The sequence below is a fragment of the Pleurodeles waltl genome, chromosome 5 (assembly GCF_031143425.1).
Source record: "Pleurodeles waltl isolate 20211129_DDA chromosome 5, aPleWal1.hap1.20221129, whole genome shotgun sequence".
Classification (NCBI taxonomy): Eukaryota; Metazoa; Chordata; class Amphibia; order Caudata; family Salamandridae; genus Pleurodeles; species Pleurodeles waltl.
In genome coordinates, this window is record NC_090444.1 from 607,353,259 (window position 1) to 607,376,503 (window position 23,245).

General features: G+C 43.9%; 1 protein-coding gene across 1 annotated transcript; it reads left to right on the forward strand.

The window, feature by feature from the left end:
• Positions 1–9,302: 9,302 nt before the first annotated feature.
• On the forward strand, positions 9,303–22,955 carry HNRNPU (heterogeneous nuclear ribonucleoprotein U). Its single transcript, XM_069234451.1, has 14 exons — positions 9,303–10,100; positions 10,648–10,759; positions 10,843–10,916; positions 13,501–13,640; positions 14,511–14,610; positions 15,124–15,236; positions 15,463–15,726; positions 18,953–19,072; positions 19,362–19,490; positions 19,736–19,904; positions 20,226–20,510; positions 21,014–21,219; positions 21,597–21,671; positions 21,948–22,955. The coding sequence occupies exons 1-14, from the start codon at positions 9,617–9,619 to the stop codon at positions 21,999–22,001; spliced, it is 2,325 nt and encodes a 774-aa protein (XP_069090552.1). The 5' UTR covers positions 9,303–9,616; the 3' UTR covers positions 22,002–22,955.
• The last annotated feature ends 290 nt before the right edge of the window (positions 22,956–23,245 follow it).

Sequence of the window (23,245 nt, forward strand, 5' to 3'; positions counted from 1 at the left end):
TGCCCCACTGGGACTCGCCCAAATGTGTGAAACACACATTATTAGTATATGGTTGTTTGTGATTACCAAATAGCGAATAGCATAAAAAATAGCTATTTACTAATTGCAAACCAGTCCCTACATACATCTGGCCCCTAAGTGATTAATCACAGGATGCTGAGTCAACACTGGAATTTGACCTCCCCATGCCGTAAAAACAAAAACGTATCCTTTCATGTAAAACTTGTGCTTCTCTTATACATCCCTTTAATGCCCTCAGATTAAGTTTGTGCTATACAAAACTGCAAAAACAGTACCAATTATACAATACACACATTAGTCAAACTTGGTCGAAGGGTGTTAGACCCTGTTAGAAAAAGAGGTGTCTGGTTGGCTATGGTATACACCTAAGCCAGGCAGAACCCGCTACTCTAGTCAGGGTAAGTCAGATACACACCCTAACTTAACCTGTGCTCACCCTCTGGTAGCTTGGCGCCGAACAGTCAGGCTTACCTTAAGAGGCAATGTGTAAAGTATTTGTGCAATCCCACACACAGTAACTCAATGTAATCACCGCAAAAAGGATTCTACACAGTGTTAGAAAAAATAGACATGGCTGGAACAACAAGAATCCAATTATCAGCACCAAATGTATACAGTTTGTGACGTTTGCCATTATCAGAATTAATTCAGCACATTTGTTTCAGAAATAAAAGTGCACATTGCTCCAGATAATTATGGTAATCCTCCGGAAGCGCTCTCATCAATCGAGCGGCCGGGAGTGATGTCTCAGAGGAAATAGTGCTGTTGCGGGCGAGGCAGCGGGAAGGAAGTAATGGTCGAGGGGCTCTGTCGGGTGAGCCGGATCCCAGACTCAGTGGACCGGGTAAGCCTTGGGTGTTGCTGCCGAGGGGGGTAGCCTCATGCTGTACACAGAGGCGGCTTCCCTGCTGAAGGCGGCCCAAGCACACCAGGGCGGGTGCTGAGAAGACTTCTTCTGGCGGGAGTTTGTGTGTGTCACTTGCCGGCTCGAGGGTGCGCCGCCAACCTTGAAGCCCCCAGGCGTTCGGCGCAGCATTGCTCTAGGCCCTTTGTCACTTGGAGTGGGGCACCAACCGACAAAGAGATTCCTGCAGAGAGCGACAGCTCTTTGGGCCGGGAGTCAGTGGCAGCCGGGGGTGATTATGCCGATCCGGATGTGAGTCCCCGCAGTCCCTGGAGACGGCCGGTCACGGCTGGCCAAACTTTGCTGAACACAGTTCTTGGAGAAACAGGGCATGCCAGCCAGGCCCTGGAGACACTCTGTGGTTGCTTGGAATTTTGTTATGCTGGGCAGAGGTCAGCAGGCAGCAGGGCAGCTCAGCAAAGCCTGGCAGCAATTTCCGGGGACAGTCAAACACATCAAGGTGGCAGTCCTTCTGACACAGCAGCCTTTCTCCAGCAGAGTTTCTTCTTGGTCCAGAGGTGTACTACTGAGAGGGTTAAGAGACACATTCATTATACAAGAATGTGCTTTTGGTGTAGGGGGTGACTACAAAAGAATCCTTGTGAAGTGCACAGGTCCCTTTTCCAGGTCAGTATTGGCTCCAGAAAGCCAGTGGGAGGTGATCAGCCCCTTTGTGTGGACTTCAGCCCTTACCCTTTGAGATGTGAGTCCCTCCCAACCTCCCCCCAGGAAGACCCATTAGTATGCAGATGAATGCAGATGTGGCTGAGTATCCGGCGTTGTGGGTCTCTGAAGGTAATGCACCTGTCAACTAGCCCAAGCCTGACGTCCACCTTCTAAAAGTGGCATTTCTAAAATAGTTTAAATAAATCTGACTTTACCAGTAAAGCAGATTTATTATTACCATTCTAATGGTACTAAACATGGTGCAGAAACTCCTCTAAGATCAGGAATTACAGCTTAAAGATTTTGCATGGAATTTCTAATGCTGGCCTATGAGAAGGGCAGGCCTCACAGTAATAAAAAAAGACTTTTAGGAGTTTTTCATTACTAGGACTTGAAAAACGTAAAGACACATGTCCTACCTTTTGCTTACATGGCACCCTGCCCTATGGGCTACCTAGGGCCTACGTTAGGGGTGACATATGTAAGAAAAAGGGGAGTTCTGAGCATGGAAAGAGTTTTTAGATGTCAAGTCTGGTGGCAATGTGCTTCCCATAAAGGCTCTGCAGAGGCATGCCTGAGACAAAGCCCAACTGCAAATAGAGCACACAAAGCTACAATGACTAGGGGTCTCAAAACGGTTCCCACAATTTCTCTCCCTAGATTTCCAAACCACTTTCCAATAGCTGAAAAACCACTATCCATTGCTTCCCATGCACCTGTTGCTGTTAACTCTTTCAGGTCCTGTTTCAGGTCAGTCATGTTTGCAATGTATTTTATTATCTCTTTACTACTGTTAGGTATGTAAGTGCAATACTGCTGAGCATGCAACATTTTGCAAACTCTGCCTTCCTTTGTAAGAGTAATGTCTAACACAAGGCGATATTGCAAAACCATTGATCTTCCAGCAACCATTTCTATATCCATTAACAATAAGGCACCTGCAATGTCTGTATATAACCTATCTACTATTGTTGACAACTTCCTAATCTTGAGATCACTTAAAATCAAATCTACTGATGGAATTATGGCACCAAAAATATCCCCTACAATCTCTGAAGCACCTGCTCCTCTCTTGACTCTGGTGTTTGATTTCTCACACCATACTGAATCATTAAAATGGTCAAAATGGTATATCTTTGGAAAACTGCTCCCAGGTAAAATGCATTATACCAGCCTTTAAGCAGTTTGTAAAAGGCATTCTTCCCATATATGAAATAAACAAATGGTATAGTAGAGTCTTGTCCATTCAACATAAAGGTCCAAACACTCTTAAACAAAAACAGATGTCTACGTTCACTAGTTCCTACAAAATGTGTCAGTCTTTGATCTAGATCTATACAGTATACACATAGCTTTCCTACATGTTGCTAATCTAAAGCCAGGAATCTTTGATTTCCACCTATTGAATGAGTGTCATCTTTTCCCCAAATTTGAAAAAAACGACTCCATTTTAGCCCTCATTTTTCTTTGCCTCTTCTCAAAGTGTCCAATGCACTCCTTCTCTACTGAGCTAAGAATGCAGGTCAAATTATTCTTGTCGGCATATACTGTTCCAAATGTAATGCAGGCTCAAAGAAACCTCCCACTGCGTCAACGGTATTCATCTTTGAAATATTGCTCAAGTGTTTCATAGTGGGGACAATCGAAAACACTAGGGGCCTCATTACGAGTGTGGCAGTGTATGGACCGCCAGACTTGCAGTGGCGATCCGACCGCCGCCGACAGCGACGGTCTGACCACCAAATTATGACCGCGTGGAGCCGTCACGATCCGACCGCCGGCACCCCAAGTTTTCCACCAGCCGACGGCATGGCGGTGCTGTGGTCTGAATCCAGATTACGACCTGCGTTTCCACCACCATTTGCATGCCAGTCCAACTACTATACAAAGGCTGGCAGAAACGGGGTGTTGGGGGCCCCTGCACTGCCCATGAACTAGGCATGGGCGGTGCAGGGGCCCCTATGGACATCCTTGTTGTGCTTTTCACTGCTCAAATTATGGGCAGTGAAAAGCGTGACAGGTGCTGTCGCACCAATGCACAGCAACATTGCCGCCGGCTCGATTACGAGCCAACGTCAATATTGTGGCCCAGTGGAAACTCGTAATAGGGTCAGCGGGCGGAAAACTGTTTTTCCAGCCCAAAAGAGTTTGGGGGCGGCCTCTGCCACCCGCCAAACTCATAATTAAGGGCTAGGTCATAATTTGAGTAGAAGTATTGATAATATTCTTGCTGATACAACAGTGTAGCAATAAACTACAGGAAATTCAATAGGTAAGTGGTAAACTATGATATGTGATTCCCTCACTTACTGATGAAGGCAACTGTGTGCATGTGTAGCAATCTCTAGCTTCCATGGAATCTACATACTCATATAACAACTTATAATACACATTGCACATAAATCACATCTAGTACCATCAGTGTGTAAGTATTTCTACCAATTGTACAACCAATTTTGACCTGCAATGGGATTTGCTAAACTCTGGGCACTTGTGGATGTAACCTTCTTTGAATCATTTGCTATGCGCAAACTCAAACTAGCGAGCATTAGTATACTCATAATAACTGTCACTACCACTAAACCTATATATATGCATTTGCATGTACTACCTCTATTTCGATTCGACTCTATGAGTTCTCTCATTTCAGACCAAAGTTCAAATTCAAAATCAAAAATTAAAATGCAAACCAGTTTTAATGTATCACTGTCTCTTGTCAGTCCTTTTTTATTTGTGAGCAAATCAAAAATCAAAAATAGTCTCTTTAAAAGTACAAATTATTCACAAAAAGTTCCTTGGTTTTCTAGAAAGTTCATCAATAGTTTTCTCTACTTGCAAATGTTTCAAAATCATCTAGTAAAATTTGAAATGCCTCTAATAAAGGCACAGCTAGGAATCACTAATAATCACTTCCAACAAGTAGTATCTTTGTTCATCAAGCGACAATGAGATTTAAAAGTTCTGCTTCACCGCAATTTCAAACTCAAGGATACTGAACTGGAGTTGAATTGTTAAAGCAAAAGGTTGCAAACTCCTTCTCGCAATCATTTGGAGCAAAATATGTCAATTCAGGTGATGATTATTTTAGGCTTGGTATTCTTCTTTTTGATCTCAGATTTACTCGGCCCTCAGCATCACTGTCACTTTGACTTGACTCTTCATTTTCTTCAGCAAACGTTGGAGGCACTTGTACACCTAGCTTGCAGTGAGTGCTCTTTAGGCCAATTGTCTCATGGTACAGCTCTTTTATCTGCAGTAACTGGTCCATCATCAACATCTGAGCTCACATGAGTCAACTGGTTCTGTCTCAACCCTTCTGTAACATCCACTGTTGTTGATTCACTCAGACCCTCCTCAGACCGTACATGTGTACTAGCCACTTGTCCAGCCCCAACAGCTTGATTAACCTGATCTCTCTCGCTCACTGTAACCAACCTGTCTGGAACAGGTGCTGTATCATGTAGGCGACCCAGAAATTTGCGAGAGTGTCAAGCGTGTACCCAGTTAGGGAGATCAATACACGTTACTGCTGTAGTGGTTACTAAAAGCACTTGATGAGGGCCTCTTTTTCTTACATGCTTTTTCACCATGACCAAGTTGCTGTGACATAGGTCATGGCAAAGCTTCTGCTGTGCTGTAGCTTTTGCCACCTGATGAGACAAAGATTGAAGCACGTCCACTAGTCCTTTGCAATAATCCATCACCAAGTCAACTGTAATGATCGCAAGCGCATTCTCAGGCACTGCTGGCAATTTCATGGATCTCCACATGATAATCTCATGAGGGAACAACCCAGTCTTTCTGTCAGATGCACTGCGCGTAGTCAACAAGACAAGAGGTGGATGCACATATTTTTGCCAATCTGGACTTTAGGGTGCCATTAGTCCGTTCAACAACTACAGAAGCCTCAGGCCTATAGCTGCAATGCAATTTATGCTCAACTTGTAACGCTGCACACAATAAATTCAAAACCTCACTGTTGAAATTAGTTCCTCGGTCTGACTCTAGAGATGTCAGGAATCCGAACAGTGGAATCAGTTACCTAAGTAACAGCTTTGCTACTGTGAGACTATAATTTCTCCTGGTCGGGTAAGCTTCAACCCAGTGTGAGAAAATGCATACAATGACTGTAGGAAGCTAGCCTGGTGTGTGGTTGGTACCCAAGGTTCTTACACCCTATACCAGGTCCAGGTATCCCCTATTACTGAAGTGTAAGCAGTGTCTAGAAACCATGCTCTCTAGAGGTAGCTGTGGATGAGCAGCCAAGGCTTATCTAGGAGACATTCAAAGCTCATGCAAAACCACTGTAGTCACACAGTACTTACACACACGAAAGAAAACACTCAGTTGTACAAAAATAAAGGTACTTTAATAAAGGTACTTTATGTTTAGTCACACAACACTTACACACATGAAAGAAAACACTCAGTTGTACAAAAATAAAGGTACTTTATGTTTAGTCACACAATACCACTAATACTAGAGAGGCAACCCTCCAATAGGAGGTAATACACTAATCATATATACTAGTAAACAGAAATAGGCACAGAAAAGGTTAGAAAACAGTGCAGATAACAATAACCAATAGTGACCCTAGGGGGAGCCCAAACCATATGCTAAAAAAATGGAATGCGAACACTGGACCCCCACCTAGGTAAGTGGAATGTGTAGAGAGGAACTGGGAGTACTAGAAAACCACAGAGGTAACACAGTACCCTCTAGCAACCAGGAAAGCAGGAGCAAATCACTGGAATTTCCACAAACCATCCAAAAGTAAGGAAAAGAAGAAAATAAGACACCCAGACAAGACTGCAAGAAACCAGCGGTGTATTCCTGGAGAAGACCTGTGGAGAGATGGGACCAAGTCCAAGAGTCACAGTGGAGTCCAGGAGGAGTAGGAGCTACTCCTCACCCAGCTGTACTTGCAGGAGTTGGTCGACAGTGATGAAGGTTAGGTCAGCACTGCAGCCCTGGAGCTGGAGTAGAGTTTCTGAGGGATGCAGAAGATGTCCCACGCTGGAAGGAAGATTGCAGATGGGTGTTGGTGCATGAATTCCAGCAGCAAGCCTTGGCAAAGGCAAATTTGCAGTAAGTGGAAAAGTGGTGCTGCTGGGGAACAGTAAGGCCCAAGAGGACTCAACCCAGGAGGGGAAATCAGAGGGAGCCCTCAGTGACACAGAGAGCCCACAGAAGCAGAGGCCGCACCCACAGGAGTCCCACTGGATGGGGACACAGAAGTTGCAGAAGGAGCCCACGCAACACTACAGAAAAGGATCCCATGCCGCAGAAGAGCCATGCAGAGGGCTGTGATTTGCAGGATGGAGTGCTGGGGGCTGGAGCTACACGTTGCCTGAAGGGCCCTTGGAGGAAATGCAAACAAACCTTGGCAGCTGCAAGAGACACCGTGCACGGGGTACTGCCATGCGTGGGAAAGCAAACAATTACCTACACCAAAGTTGGACAGCTAGCAGAGAGGACGAAGAGGACTACCATGGACCACCACCTGTGATGCAGGGTCCACGCAGCTCAAGATGAGTGGAGATCCACACAGCCTGTTGTTGCTTGTTGTAGGTACCTGCTGTTACAGAGGAGTGACTCCTTCACTCCAAGGGAGATTCCTTCTTCTTTTTTGGTGCAGGCTGAAGAGTTGTAGTCTTCTGAGGCTGCACAGACAAGGAAATGTTGCAAAGCTGGCAGGAGACGTGGAAACAAAGTTGCAAAAGAGTCTTCTTCGTTGTAGCAGCGTTTCTAGGTTCTTGGAGGGTCCAGGATGTAGTTCCAGTGGCCAGAAGTCGAAGTGGAGGTTGCAGAGGAGCCCTGCTGGAATTTTGTAAGCCGAATCTGAAGACCCACCCAAGAGAGAGGCCCTAAATAGCCTTGAAAGGGGGATTTGTCACCAAACCAGGTAAACACCTATCAGGAAGGGGCTCTGATGTCACCTGGCTGGCCTGGCCACTCATATGCTCCCAGAGTGCCAACCTTGGAAACAAGATGAAAGAACCCGGGGACCCTCTGGAGGAGTTCTGGGAACCACCTCTGGGGTGGTGATGGACAGGGGAGTGGTCACTCCCCTTTCCATTGTCCAGTTTCACGCCAGAGCAGGGACAAGGAGTTCCCAAACTGGTGTGGACTGGTTTATGCACAGAGGGCACCAAATATGCCCTTCAAAGCAAACCAGTGGCTTGGGGAGGCTACCCCTCTTAAGCCAGTCACGCATATTTCCAAAGGGAGAGGGTGTTACCTCCCTCTCCCAAAGGAAATCCTTTGTTCTGCCTTCCAGAGCTTGATCCGATCAAGCAGCAGGAGGACAGAACCCTGTCTAAGGGGTGGCAGCAGCTGAGCTGCCCGGAAAACCCGGTAAGATTGATGGTAGCAATCCTGGGGGTCCTCTAAGGAGCCACAGAGTGCATGGAATCATACTTTCAATACTTGCAACAGTATTGGGGTATGATTATGACATGTTTGATACCAAACATGCCAAGGTTCGGATTCACCTTTATGTAGCTGAACATAGGTAGTGACCTACGTCCAGTACGTGCATAAAATGGTGCCCCTCGCACTCACAGTCCAGGAAAATGCTAGTGCAGGGGTGCCCTCATACACAGGTACCTGCAACCTGAAATGGCATACAATAAGGGTGAATTCTAGGGACCTGGTGTATGGACCTGTAGTGAAAACGGGCCATGCAACTGTATCTACCCATAACTTTGCCCCAGATGAGGCAGCAAAACAAACTTTGGTAGAGGTGCTTAGAGGAGCCTCCATTTTTTTAGAACCCGACAATAGTCCCATAGGGTTACACTTGTGTCTTGCTACTTAAATCCACCTCGTGCACATAGGGATCACAAATATAACTTAAACATGGGGTCCTGTCTCAAGTGGGATGGAGGGGCATGAAGAGTTTATCTACTTTGGAAAATCCCCCCCAATTGCAAGTTCAAAGATAGAAACAGGATATAATGTGGAATTTGATTTTTAACAGACAATCGCTTTTTTTTTTTACTCACTTGTCATAGGACCACACTCGAATTCCTAAATGGATGCATGCCCTTGGGAGCAACAAAGAACTACAATGGGGACTTAAGCTTCAGTGCCGTCTGAAGTTACTGGTTCTTTTACAGATGTACTGTGCAAGAAATACGGGACAAGTAGATTGGATAAAATAGGAAAATGACTGGTTAAAGGGAATTTTGAAATTTTCCTACTATTGATGTGCAGAGAGTTCCATGTTTGCAATACGAATTGATGAATGAGCCATAGTACTGACTATATTCCACTTTAACCATCAATTCTACTAGCATATGCGAAATGTACAAACGGCATATCGCAATATATAGTTACTTATACATTCAGGAGAAAAGAGTGTACGAGATAGTTTAATGACTGTGTGTGATGCAACATATGTTGTTCCAATACAGGAAGGGGAGCAAAACTCCACACACAAAAAGCATAAAACCCACATAGCAACTAACTGGAAGAACGACTGACACCACATATATGTTACGAGAGAAGCACTTCTTCTGAGGGTAGGAATTCGCCTCCACTGATTTATTTACTCTTAGACCCTCTCATATCTCTTCTCATATACGTCCCTTCTCATATATCTCAAATACGTCCCTTCTCCAAGAAGCGCGACTCTAATGAGTAAAAGGCAAAGGAGGAGGGAGCAAGACGTGGGTCACGTGGTAGCGACGCAGTGACGTGCAACTTCGTCCTTTAGGAGTTCTCACCCTTATTCCTTGCGTGCTCGCGAGACAGATCTTCCCTTTATCGCGCGCAGACAGGAAGGGCTGGACGCATTCGGAGGTGTCGCGCTGTTGCAACCACAGGTGGCCCCCGATTGTCCGCGTGCACCCCTTCTCTTTTACCAGGGGCCTCAAGATTTTTCCACTTTTGTCGGCTACCGTTGGTAGCTCCGGTCGTGCCCGACACCTTCCGAACCCCGAGTGAGCGCGCCTGCCAGCTTTGTGGCGCCATCTTGGGCTTCCACGCCGCCACCTGAGAAGGCAGCACATCAGCGGTGCAATGAGTTCCCCAATATGCGTGAAGAAACTGAAGGTGTCCGAACTTAAGGATGAGCTCAAGAAGCGTAACCTCTCTGACAAAGGATTGAAGGCTGAACTTATGGAGCGCCTGCAAACCGCTCTGGACGAAGAGGAGGCCGGTGGAGGGTCTGGCGAGCCTAAGCCGGAGACCAAGACCAGCACTAGCACTGATCCCGAAGCGGACGAAGAAGAAGAGGAGGAGGAGGAGGAAGAAGAGATGGAGGAGGAGGAAGAAGAAGAGGATGAGGCCGAGGAAGGAGGCGAGGCTGCCGCCGCGGCACAGGCTTCCGGTGAGGACGAGAACGGTGATGATCAGGGCTTTCAGGAGGGCGAGGAAGAGGAGGAAGACGAAGGCATCCCCGTGGGCGAGGATGATGAGGAGGGAGAGAACGGGTCTTCCTCCGGGAAGGAAGCTAAGAAGGAGACGCCCAAGAAGGCCGCGGGTACCGCGCAGGCAGCCGCTGGTAAGTACATTGGCGTGTGTTGTGCATTAGCCGGTGGTGAGCTCCTATGGCGGTATGGTCCGGTCCTACAGGAGCCTTAGAAAGGCACCGTAGCGGCCACATGATGCTGTAGCGGGGGAGGGGGCGCAGCTGTCAGCTCCTCCATTTGCAGCCGGACGCCCGGCGCTGCAGAAAATGGCCGCCATAGAGGGCGGGGCAGCGCGGGCTCTTTGTACCCGCTCTATTGTGTGTCGCACATGGTGGTAGGCCACATTATGAAAGTGGCAATGACTCATCCTTTTTGTTAGGCACTACTTAACCAGTCACACATTTTCTAGTACAGAAATGGTCTCGTTTGTTACGTCTCTGGAAAGTCGCAATATTAGGGGTTTATTTAAGAGAGCCAGTCTACAGCCCTAATATGTTAGTTACTGACTATGAAGCCCCCCCCCCCATTTTCATGCTTCATTAAAACGCGGTCCCTATCAACTCTGCAAATCAATCTGATTTTGGCATAATTCATGGGCTAATCATCCATGCCTTAACTTCATCGCCTACTCTTTTGCAGGTGACTCTAAATCTGACGCTAAGGCGGGCGACAAGAAGAGGGGTGTCAAGAGGCCACGTGAAGATCATGGCCGTGGATACTTTGAATATATCGAAGAAAACAAGTATAGTCGGTATGGATTTAAATAAAGACAACAAGCACCTTTACTGAGTTAAATGCGTTTTTTTTTTGTTAAACCGTGCATTTTCACTTCAGAGCCAAGTCGCCACAGCCGCCAGTTGAGGAGGAAGATGAAAAGCTAGACGACACCGCAGTTTCGCTCGATGCATGTAAGTTCGTTCTTGTTTACAAGTCGACTTTATTGGTAGCGTTAAACGCTATAAACCGTGTGCGGTACAGGTAGTGGACAGTGTGAGTCAGGGAGGTATGTTGATGGTTTCATTCTCTGGTATTCTGTAGGGGTCAGATTTGGCAATGCTGTGGCTAAACTGGTATCCTCTACCGCTCAAAGTAACTTTTTTAAAAATGGTGTGAAGTAGAATCTTGGGCCTCAAAATGTCCTTATGCTTTGAGTCTTCTCTGTCAGAACCAAAAACATAACTCATGACCTTCATGGAATCTTTCAATCTTTGCCTCCCCGGTGACGAAGTGTGTACTCTTAGCCTAACACTTTATGTTCAGGTAGAAAATGTATGTGAAAGGAAAACATGGCTAACCCAGAGAACACCCAGTCTCAATAGTCTGTTCATGCATCTTGAAACAAGTGGTTCTGCGCTGTTGTGTTGGCACTCCTGCTTTATTAAATTGATAGCCGAATGGTAACTTTTCTGTGCCTTCGTGAGAGGTCGGCATCCTCATAAAGCTCTGTGACCCACATTCTAACCTCTTGTGTCAAGGACTAAAGGCAAAGCATTTACTTGTGATGTGAATTGCGCAATGTGAAACCAGAACACATGGAATCAATCCCTGCTTCCCAACTTGACAGTTGTTTTCCTAGGCAATTGTTTCCTTTCAAGGTCTCATTTTTCTTATCTACCAGAGCGCCTTGTAGTACATGCATTTATGATGTGCTCTGTTTGAATAAATACATTGTAATGTTCCCATTATAGTCTAGGCCACCAAAATTGTGCGCTTGACTACTGACTTTCCTGGCTAAGTAATGGCGTCAGGGCTTGGAGTGATGTATACAGTTTAAAAGCATCAGTTCAGATAGACGCTTCTAAATGCAGTGATATGATCTGTTGGGCACCTTTTGATTATTTTCCTTTACTTGAGTTGAAATGTAAATGACTGCTTGCCTGTTTACCGGGTTTGGGAATGTTGGCTTTCAGTCAAGTAAAGAGCGGCCTAGTACAGCAGAGGGCGCTTGTTAAGGTCGGAAGGGGGAGCGCTTTGAGTATCCCTGCTACATACTTGGCGCGCGTTGTCCGTGGAAGTGAGCAGTATGAGCGTCGTTTGTGTATCCCTGGAATTCAGTCAGTGGTTGATGCACATGCCAAGATTCGCCTGAAGCTGGGTTATTGCTGCTTATTGGCCTTGCATTACACTTAGGACATTATCAAGCCCGCTTCCTCGATGTTGCCTGTCACGTAAGCGCGACAAGTGCACTGTAGACACCCAGGGTGGCCTTTAATATTGCCATAAGTGCTTCATGTTCAGAATTATATGAAACCCATTTGACTTGTGGCGTGAGTCGAGTGTCCACTATTTGTGTGTAAATTCGTCAATACTACGTGAACTAGTGAGGACAAGGGGTGCAGAAAGTGTGGGAGATGTAATCGGATGAAAGGACCTCTATCGCTTACTCAAAAAAGCAGCAAATACATTGTCGAGAAGCGTATCGTATGTGGATATACTGTGGGGCAAACATTTTTTTTTGAGGGGGGGGCGAAGCTATGTGTTGTGGGGTACATGGGAGGCATATTTTTGGTTCCGGGGTGCTCTCCATTTGCGTGCATTTAACATTTTCCATGTTAAAGTTAAAAGTAATACAATCTAGAACAACCTTTTGTCTATTAGATACCGAAAGCGACGAATGGACCCTTACTGGATGGAGAGTAGGAACCCAAAGCACTTCACAATTTTAATACACTTAAATGCACTTCATTAGGGGGAGGGAGGGTGCTCCTTTTGTCAATTCCAAAAAGCTTTAGAAACAAAAAAGACCTTTCCCAAGCATGGGCTTTTCCAACGCTGACGTCCACAGTAGATTACGTATGCTTTGTCGTTCATTTATGGTTGCTATAATCTATTAAACACGACCTGAATATCGAAGTACATTGACGATTCAAACTGATGCGTGCATTTATTCAGTATGGTGTTGGTTCCAACTGAAACGTTGTTGCACCTAGGAACCTGTTTTGGGTGACATAGTTTGGTTCGCTTGGGCGCGTGGAACCGCACTAAGTGCCTTTTCATAACACAATATATGATGGTAAACTCGGATACACCGGACTTGGGACTTGCCAACCCATTTCAGACTTTGCTTTGTACATTCTTTAACATCCACATTGCATTGTGTGCCATTAATTGCATTGAGGCGTTTTCCAAAATGCCAACACGCTCAGTTTAAAATTACTTAATCAAATGCACTTAAGATTTAATGTACTGACTTTGCCGAATTGTATTGCAAGTTTTACATCGCTTGCAATAATGTCAAAGAAGCAACGTTGCAATGAATACCAAACGAATATTGTGTTAACTTACCTCTATTCCATAGTTGGCGTAACATCAGGTTGTTCCAGCCCCTGTTGACTGCTGGCTGTAATATGCTTAGTTTGTGCAGTAGTCTATTAGGACATATGCTTGTAACATGTGAATTTTGCAAATACTGATGATGCTTTCTGTAAACTATAATCCAGGCATCTGAATGGTTTAAGACCAAATAATCTGTCATGTTTATTGTCTTGACAGATAACAGTGATCTTCACTTCAAAATCTCAAGAGATCGCTTAAGTGCTTCTTCTCTGACCATGGAAAGCTTTGCCTTCCTTTGGGCTGGAGGGAGGGCTTCCTATGGAGTTTCTAAAGGCAAAGTCTGCTTTGAGATGAAGGTTAGTTTTATTTATTTATTGGGTGGGCCTGATATTTAACTCGTTGTGCTCTACGCAGCGACTGAATTAGTGATCGATGTAGTCTGCTGCATTATTGTAGAAGCATTTTTTTCATGGATTTCGGAGCAACGCACAACACATAGTGGAGCAGTTACAACGAGTTTTTGTCCTACTTTTTTGGGGCTTGGGACATAACGCGATCACTCAGTGCCGCTACTGCACTTGAAATACTTGTCATTTAAGGTACGTAAAATTGCCTAGTGTTTTGGGAACAGAGGTCATGGAATAGGGACTCGACAAATATAAAAATACACCTTGTAGTTCTGCCACTGCCATTACCCTGTTTCCCGCCATTCTGAGGACATAGGCGTGGTTTTTTGGGTCTTACTTTCGGATCTATAAATGGTAAGTATTTGTGCTAAGGAAAGTGGGGTAGCGATGTTTGAATTTGCCAAGTGTGACCTACACATGTGATTATTTAAGTCGCTTTGCACCATCATGCCAGAGGATTTGACTTAATAGCATTAATCAGATCTATGGTTCGCTATCATGCACGTTTCTGCATATCCTTAAAAGCCCATTCGTGCTTGTTGCGCTGATTGTCCGGCAATTTGACCTTTACTGTCAAGCATTTTCGAGCTTCCACCGCCCCATCTGGCTATTGCCGCGAATAACCGGCAGCATGATTGGTGGCCATCATACATGTACTTGTTTAGTTTCGAGGGTGGTACTGATCGTTGGTAATGCGTATCACTCCCGTCCTGTTGAGGGACTATCTGCCATTCACTAAACTTCTGGCATGATGGGTAATGTTCAGCTTAACCAAGGTTCTGCACTAAAGCTGGCTTGACTCATATTTTTTTGAACCAGGTGACTGAGAAGATCCCAGTTAAACACTTGTATACTAAAGACATAGATATACACGAAGTGCGTGTTGGCTGGTCATTAAACAAATGTGGAATGCTTCTGGGTAAGTTAATCTTGATTTATTTCAATGCAATGATCGAATTTCGCTGAGTAGTCTTCCCAGACGTATGGTTCTGCTGCATTTTTTTAAGATCTGTTATATGCATGAGAGTTAAGGGATAACCGACTATTTTTGTAGTAAAGGCGTGGTTGGTTTGGGAGCCGACATAGCGGCACTTGCTTCCAGCATTGAGGGGCGGGGAGGGTTTATTTCGGGTTAGAGGGCACTTGGAATCAATTTTAAGATGGGTGACCTGCGCTGTACCCTACTTTTGTAAGGGGAGGGTGCGGTATTTCGATTTCTTTTGCGCCTCCCATTTAAAATACAGCTGATTATTTTCCTGATCGGGGGATAATGAAGTGCTTAAGTATTTGTAGGTGCCTATTAGCTTATCAGATTTTATAAACGCCTCCCATGTAACCTATTTATGTCGGACTACCTCATTATTCCACCTTTGAGAATTAACACTCAAAAAAGCTAGGAGTTGACACTGTTGTGACCTTTCATCGTGTGCAGGTGAGGAAGAAAATTCTTATGGCTACTCCATGAAAGGCCTAAAAAACATCAATTGCACCACCGAGGACTATGGCGAGAAGTACGATGAAAATGACGTGATTGGATGCTTTGTTGTAAGTTACCTTCTGACTCAGTTTTTCCGTTGTAGCTCTTCCAGTTAAGTTGCTTCTACTCATCTTTGAGCATTTTTGGGCATTATACTTCAGTTTACACCATCAAGGTGGACCGCAATCGATTGTTTCCAAATTGATACCGACACGATTTTTTTCAGTTACTAAGTGGTCTATTAATGAATATACCACCTATTGTCTAAGCATGCAAATCAACTTTGTTTTGCAGAATTTTGATGGCGATGACGGCATTGAGCTTTCCTACACCAGAAATGGTAAGGATCTGGGTGTAGCGTTTAAAATTGACAAGGATGTCATACAAGAGCCTCTCTTCCCTCATGTTCTTTGCCACAACTGCGCAATTGAGTTCAACTTTGGACAAAAGGCTGAACCATACTTCCCCATACTTGAAGGATACACGTTCATCCAGGATGTTCCATTGGAAGAGCGCACTCGAGGACCTATTGGACCAGACAGTAAGAAAGATTGTGAGGTAAGGATTATTTACCACATCTTAATTCATACTAATATAGTTGAGTTAACTGACGTAGAAACCAACCTTGGTGATTAATTATTGGTTCTTTCCATGCTTTAAGGTACCCTGGTTGTTTTCCAGCATTTCTGCAAGGTTATGCAGGCGCCTGCTGTAATTCCCTTTTTATTGATGGCAGAGCCAGTTTGAAGTTTGAATGGGGGGGGGGGGGGGGGGGGATGGGTGTGAAGTGTTGTCATTGCCCTGGGAGTTTTGCTCTGTAGAACTGGGTGGTTAGTTTAAGCTGAGAATTGACACAAACCGGAGCTGTGACGTCTGTCTTTGTCTGCTAGCAAAGAAAGGCACAGTGTATCTGGCTGCAAAATCCACGACAGTGCTGGTGAGCTTTTGCTCTCCCGAGCTTTTCTCCCCCCCCCCCCCCCCCCCCCCCCCCTTTCTTTATAGAGATGTATGTGGGATGGTAGTAGAAGGCTAAGTCTTTAGTTACTGTCTGCACTTGAGACTTGGCTAGCAATGGTACCCGTAGAGATTCGCTGTCTGTCCTGTTGTTACAGCCTGGGCAACTCATGACTTGTCACTTAGACTCGAAGGCTTGACCATGAATTAGCAGCGTAGACAGCCAATAGATGCGTTTGATCCAAGTTAACCGGACTGGTCTATCCGATCTTTAATTTTAAGTTGCTTTCTAACCACAAACTGAGGACCAACCTGGTCCGGCACTGGGTAAGAATGGAACGTGCATTTGCTACCCGGTCTTCTAGATTAGACTCTAGAAATCGTAGGGTAGACTAATGTAGCACCCCGATGTGATGGGTGAAAAGTAATTTAAAGCAATCTGTGGATTATATTGGGAGGAAATAGAGAAAATATGTATTCAGCCACTTTATGTAGACATCGTAAGTAAAAGCGTGTCTATGCTCGATTCTTCAACCTGTATGAATTGATGTCTTTCAATCGGAATGATCTCCTTTCACTTGAGCGCAGTTAATTGTTGATTAAAACAATATGGACAAGATAGTGGTTCATCAGTTTTACCTGCTGGTTTCAGTGTGCTTTAAGGGCTATCGATTGTGGGGCAGAAACATCAGTTTAATGTAGCTGCATGAATGGAAGGGTCTCAAACCTACCAGAAGCAAGAGTAGTAAAGCGGCACTGATTAGTCAAGAGGTTTTCAGAATTTTTTTACCCGGATCCCTCTAAGCAAAATGTTTTGAAGTTTGGGTCCCTTCTGAAACTATGGCAAGGATTCAGGGAGTGGGAAGGTGGCAGACGATCGTTCGGGCTGGGATCAAGAGATCTTTCAAGAGGTGGCTTTCTGTATCTCTTAATCGTCGACTAAATGTGGGACTTGGTTGTTGGGGAGGGGGGGAGCAAGTATTCAAACACTGACCAAAAACAGTACAATTAAGATGCTGTGGGTCCCCAGTGCAACCCCGCCTGCTGCACTAACAATTGTTGTAGCCCTGAGAAACGGGCTACATCTTTTCACTTCTTCCCCCACCATGCCTGACCTCCATTTGGAAACTAGCGTGTGACCTTTAGCAAGGGTTCCGAGGCTCAAAGTAACATTGGCACAGCGAGTATGCACCTGAATGCAGCTGTAGCACCTACAGCACAGTGTTTTTATACTCTGCGCACACAATCGGGACACTACTCCTGGGTCATATGCCTAAAGTGCACTTTGTCACTATGAAAAGAGAGAGAACGTTTAGCCCCTCTCACTGTTGCTTGGGCTCTTTTTCGTGTCCAACATTGGTGATCTGGGACCTAATTAAAGCAATAGAAATGTTCCTGTGCTGGGAAGCAGATAGAGAATTAAGAAGGAAATATGCCTTTTTACCAAGGTGCCCACTCCCGGAAACAAATGTAAATGTGTGCAGTGGTTACCAATAATGGAGTCACTTATCTTCATGGTGACGAATACTATGGTTATGGGGTAATGTCATTACAAGGAGTGCAAAGACATACAAAAATATTCACTTTATATAGAGCCTGAATTCTTATAGAACTATGAAGAAGACGCTATTCTTCACTGATCCAATCAAGATGGAACTGTGCCACCCAGACATCTGCAGTGATTACATTAATAACCGACAGTAGTTTCATGAAGTAAAATAGTATAGTTTCCTTTTAGTTTAACCTGCGCTTATTTTTCATCTGAAGTGTACACGCTCTTGTATGCGGTTCTCTGGGGCGGGGGGGTGGGGGGGGGTGGACTATGTGCCCTGACTTCACATAGATTGATCCAGACCCCTGCGACTCAGCAGTACCGTCCTAACGCTTTATATAAACTTCAGCTGCGGCATGTTAATGAATACAGCCTAAAAAGGCTTCTTTTGCTCCTCAAGGCTATCTTCATTTACATGCGACTGCAGAGCCATGTAAATGAATGGAGCGCTGTCATTAAAAAAAAAAAAAAAAAAACATCCTAGGGCGGTGGTATGGTCAGGTAATCTTCAGGCCACGTAGTCTACTGTGGTATTGACAAGAGGGTGTGGTCACATTTTGAACACGTTTTTATGTGACACAGTAATGTGAAAATGAATTAGTAAGCACGTTTGCAGGAAGGGAAGGGTGTGGTGGTACCTGAGCCGTCGTTACGCCCAGGCCTTAAATGGTACTAAATTGTTTTGTCTTGTCAGATGTGGATGCAGCAGTTCATTTTGGTCTCTGACCGCTGACCACCTCTTTCTATTTTGGTGTACAACGCTGAAATGGTCTGGCCCCTACTTGGTCAACTTAATATGTACATTAGGTTACACACTCGAGTTGGTACTCTGAAACGAAACAAAAAAATCTACCTCTTAAAGCCATCATGTTACGAGATGTCATTGATTGTATGCCTGCACTATGGACAAAGGGGTTAGTTACCTTTTGTGCCATTTTAATGCTCACGAAAGTCCGTTCAGACTGGAGAGCTACTCAAAGGATAGTGCATATTTAATAGGATTACGGGGGATTTATATATAGAAATAGTTAAGGGGATGCTTATCGAGTAGTCCAATATACATTGAAAAGAGCAACATGGTGTTAAATGGCTTGGCTGCCCAACGAGGTCTAGTTATTGGCCCCTAATTGATGTGCTTACACCGGCCAACTTAAACTTTAAATACCACTGGACCTTCAAAGGTCGTCTAAAGGGGCATCGCAACCTAAATTATTGCACCTATTATAAGATTCGTGTTGAATGTCCCTTGTGTGAAATTGTACCATTTTCTTTTGATAGGTGATTATGCTGGTTGGATTACCTGGAGCAGGAAAAACTACATGGGTCTCGAAGCATGCAGCAGAGAATCCGGGAAAATACAACATCCTTGGGACAAATACCATTATGGATAAAATGATGGTAAGGCTTCAAACACCAAATACGAATTTTGACCTTTTTCTGCTTATCGAGATCATGCGTATATATATCTATATATATATATATCTATATCTATATATATCTATCTATCTATATATATATCTATCTTTAGAACACTGGAGTATGAACTGTGCCACCAACCAGTAATGATTTACGGAGGAGCTACTACTGCTAGTGTGTGTGTGTGTGTGTGTGTGTGCGCGCTGACCAGATACCTTTTTGTAACACTGTATAATGTGGGTTTTTTTATTAAAAAAATGCTATTTTACAGGTTTCTGGATTCAAAAAACAAATGTCCGACACCGGGAAACTGAATACATTATTGCAAAGGGCCCCGCAGTGTCTTGGCAAATTCATTGAGATTGCAGCACGTAAGAAGCGGAACTTCATTCTAGATCAGGTATTAATAAAAAAACAAAATAAACGTACATGTTTAATGCAAACACTACATTGTAATTCTACTCGTATAGCCAGAAAAGGCAATTTTAGATTTAAGCCTAAGCAAGTTGCGTTGGACACATTAATAGTATCTAGTATATCTTTAAGTGGTCTGTAAGTTAAGGCCGCAATAGGTTTATGAAAGTCTTGCAAGTTGTGTTAAGTTGTTGTCACTGGCTAAGCAGAAAGCTTTCTTTTCCTCCCCAGACAAATGTGTCAGCAGCTGCTCAAAGGAGAAAAATGTGCCTCTTTGCAGGCTTCAAACGCAAAGCAGTTGTTGTTTGCCCAACAGATGAAGAATATAAGCAGAGAACGCAGAAGAAGGCAGAGGTGGAGGGGAAAGATCTTCCTGAACATGCCGTTCTTAAAATGAAAGGTGTGCATAATTGTACTAAAGTACAAACCATTCTGCTAAACCTGGCTCATACACTGAAGTGTAAGGTGCCACATAAAACTTTGCCAGTAGGTCCCGAAACTTGGGGTCCAGCAATATCAGCTGTTGTAAGCACGCATGTGGCAGTCCCACTGAGCAGTTTCAATGGTTTATAATCGTGCCTAAAAGAAGTTTTACTTCTAGGGTAATTTGTACATGCTAGAAAGGTAGCAGTGCCGTAGCTAGCAATTTGACTTCTATAGTCACTGGGGTGGTGGAGGTATCCTAAAAAGCTAACCATATTACTGTCCTTCATTCTGTTAGGGAATTTTACTCTCCCTGAAGTTGGTGATTGCTTTGATGAAGTAATATATGTTGAATTGCCAAAGGAAGATGCACAAAAACTCTTGGAAGAATATAAGGAAGAAAGTAAGAAGTCTCTTCCGCCAGAGAAAAAGCAAAACACTGGCAACAAGAAAACTAACAAGAACAAAGGCGGCAAATCTCAGTTTAACAGAGGTGGAGGTGGGCCTAGTCATGGCGGCCAAGGTCACAGAGGACGAGGCGGTGGAGGAATGTATAATATGCGTGGCAACTTTAGAGGTGGTGGTAAGTAGTTTAGTGTTAATTTACAAGTGGGGAGTAGTTTTACAATTCTAAATTGGTATTGGATGTTTATAGAAGGTGTTGGAGGTTTGTGAATGCAACTTTTTACCAGAAATTGTCACGGATCTAGCGTTTTTTATTCGGAGCATGTAGATATCAAAGTTAGAAGACCCAATGGAAGCAACACGTTAATATGTTGGGGCGCAGAGGAAGAGCTCCTTATGTTAGGAGCCATGAGAATACGTAATCTGGGTGTGATATACAGCTGTTTAACGGTAGATTATAGGGCATGTATCCCAAAAAGTCATGGTGCAGATTCTGACTATCTATACATGTGGCAGCTCTTCGTACATATTTTCCCATGTCTGGTAGTTTATGCATATTTATGCTTCAGCAGGTTACTACTTTTGTTAGAGGCAACCTATTTTACTTGCATAGACGTTAAGAGATTGTTTAGATTGAATAGTTTACTTTCTGCAATGCTGACCGAATTCTACATTAATCAGTCCCAGGTAACCGCGGTGGCGGATATAACCGGCGAGGAAATCTGCCACAGCGAGGTGGCGGTGGTGGATCTATTGGGTATCCATACCCCCGCGGACCCGTGTACCCTAGCAGAGGTGGAGGTGGAGGTGGAGGCGGAGGATATTCTGGTCGAGGAAACTACAGCCGAGGAGGGGGAGGAATACCCAGCAGAGGGAACTATAACCAGGTAACTGACTGACAAATTGTCCTGTTCCCTTTTTATAGTACATAAAGAAATTATCAACCTGGAGGTTGAAGACTACACAAACAGTTGTGCTGACTGAACTTTACTTCATACATACCTGGCCAGAATCATTGCCCCATTTGTCGCTAGGTTATGAACGGGGTACACTAGGATACAGTTATGGGTGATATTGGTATATTACATGATATTGAATGTGCTGCTTTTGTCATCCTTACAAACCGCTGATCCAGTTAGACTGGGTGGAGTCCAGCAAGTGGCCCTGATACTCCGTATTTAATAGGGAGAAGGGTGTGTTAAAATATTTATGTAACAGGTTTACAGCTGACATTCACACTGATACATTTGTTTATTCATTTCAGAACTTCAGAGGGAGAGGAAATAACCGTGGTTACAAAAATCCATCTCAGGGCTACAGCCAGTGGCAGCAGCAGGGTGTAAGTTGTTTATTATTATTATTATTTTTTTGTCTCATTAAATACTATTTCCAACTGTCTGCACACTCGTGCCGTATAGAACATTAACACTCAAGGACATTCTCAGCCACCAACGAACAACTGTATTGATAATTACGTGAAATTCTCAGCCAAGATTTAATTTTGCGCTACTAGGGTTTGAGCTTGATACGAGGTGAAGACTCTGCTGTTAAACTTTTACATGCTTTGGTTATTGGCTAACAAAAGAAACCTGATTATTTCCTTTCTTCCATACAGAATTTCTGGGGTCAGAAGCCATGGAGTCAGCAATACCACCAAGGATATTATTAAATGCCCACATAAAATGAACTGATTACTATGTCACAATCCTTCACAAGAAAACGACTTGACTTTTCTTTAGTAGTCATTTTTAAAGAACATTCCATGAGGAAGTGCCTGCGGGTTCCTTTTTTTTTGATGCTTCAGAGTTGAGTTTTTTTTTTGTACATTTTTTTTTTTGTTTTTTTTAATTGCCGTTTTAAAGTAACTTGTAAGAGAACCTCAACGTTGTGCACGGAAGAGAATGTCAGTATTTCAGGGTTCTACATTTTATCTGTATAAAATGTAATTTTTTTACTACAAGTAAAAAATGTTGCTTTGTATCTTGTGTCTTTTTATTAAGAGATTTAGCACACCCATCTAGTTCGAAGAACAAACGGTGGGAGCCACTGTCACAAAGTATGCTAGCCACCATATTGTAGAAGATTGTGTAGTGGCCCTTTAAAAAAAATCTCATTGTAAAGGAACTTTAACCGTAATACACACCATCCCCTCTTTAGCACTTGTCTTGACAACTTTAAAGAATAAAATGGCTCAGTCTTGAGACTGATGCAGGCTAAGAGCGAGGGTGGTGTGTATGTTGAAAGGCACTCTAAATAATATACTTGGTTGCGATGTGTGTGCACTGTGGCAGTTCTAACTTGTGAAGGTTTTTTCTTTTTTTTTCTTTTTCGATTTGTAAGCGTATTTTTTCTGACAAGAAAAGGCTGCTTGCCTGTTTCTTATTAAATGACAGTTGTAAATTGAGTTCTCTAATAGGATCTATAACCATAGATGTGTATTTATCCCAAAATGGTTGTATACCTTGTGTGCTTGTAGCTTACAACACCCTGGTTGTAATAATGAAAATGTGACCCATTTATCGAGTTTTTTTTAAAAATCATGTTGGTTCTTTAATGTTGAAGTACATGCCTACTAATTAACAAGCAGTTTAGGCATTATTCCCAATAAAAATTTTATCACATAGTTTTGGGATTTTCACCCTTTTCCAAGTTTCTGTTGCATGTAAACCAGAATGGTCGCTGCTCACATTTAGTAAGTAGTCTACATGAATGGTGGTGGTATAGCTTGACTAGCTTCGAATTAATTTTCATTGATTATTGCTACTCAAACCGTAATAATAATCTTTAAAATGCACTGAGTGTGAAGGGTTGGAGCGTTGCTTAAAGTTGCAAAGCCTAAAGTCTTGCTCTGGCTGGGTTTCTCTGTTGTCCAGTGAAGCTTGATGAACAGTCACCAATACCTTATCGGCCTGG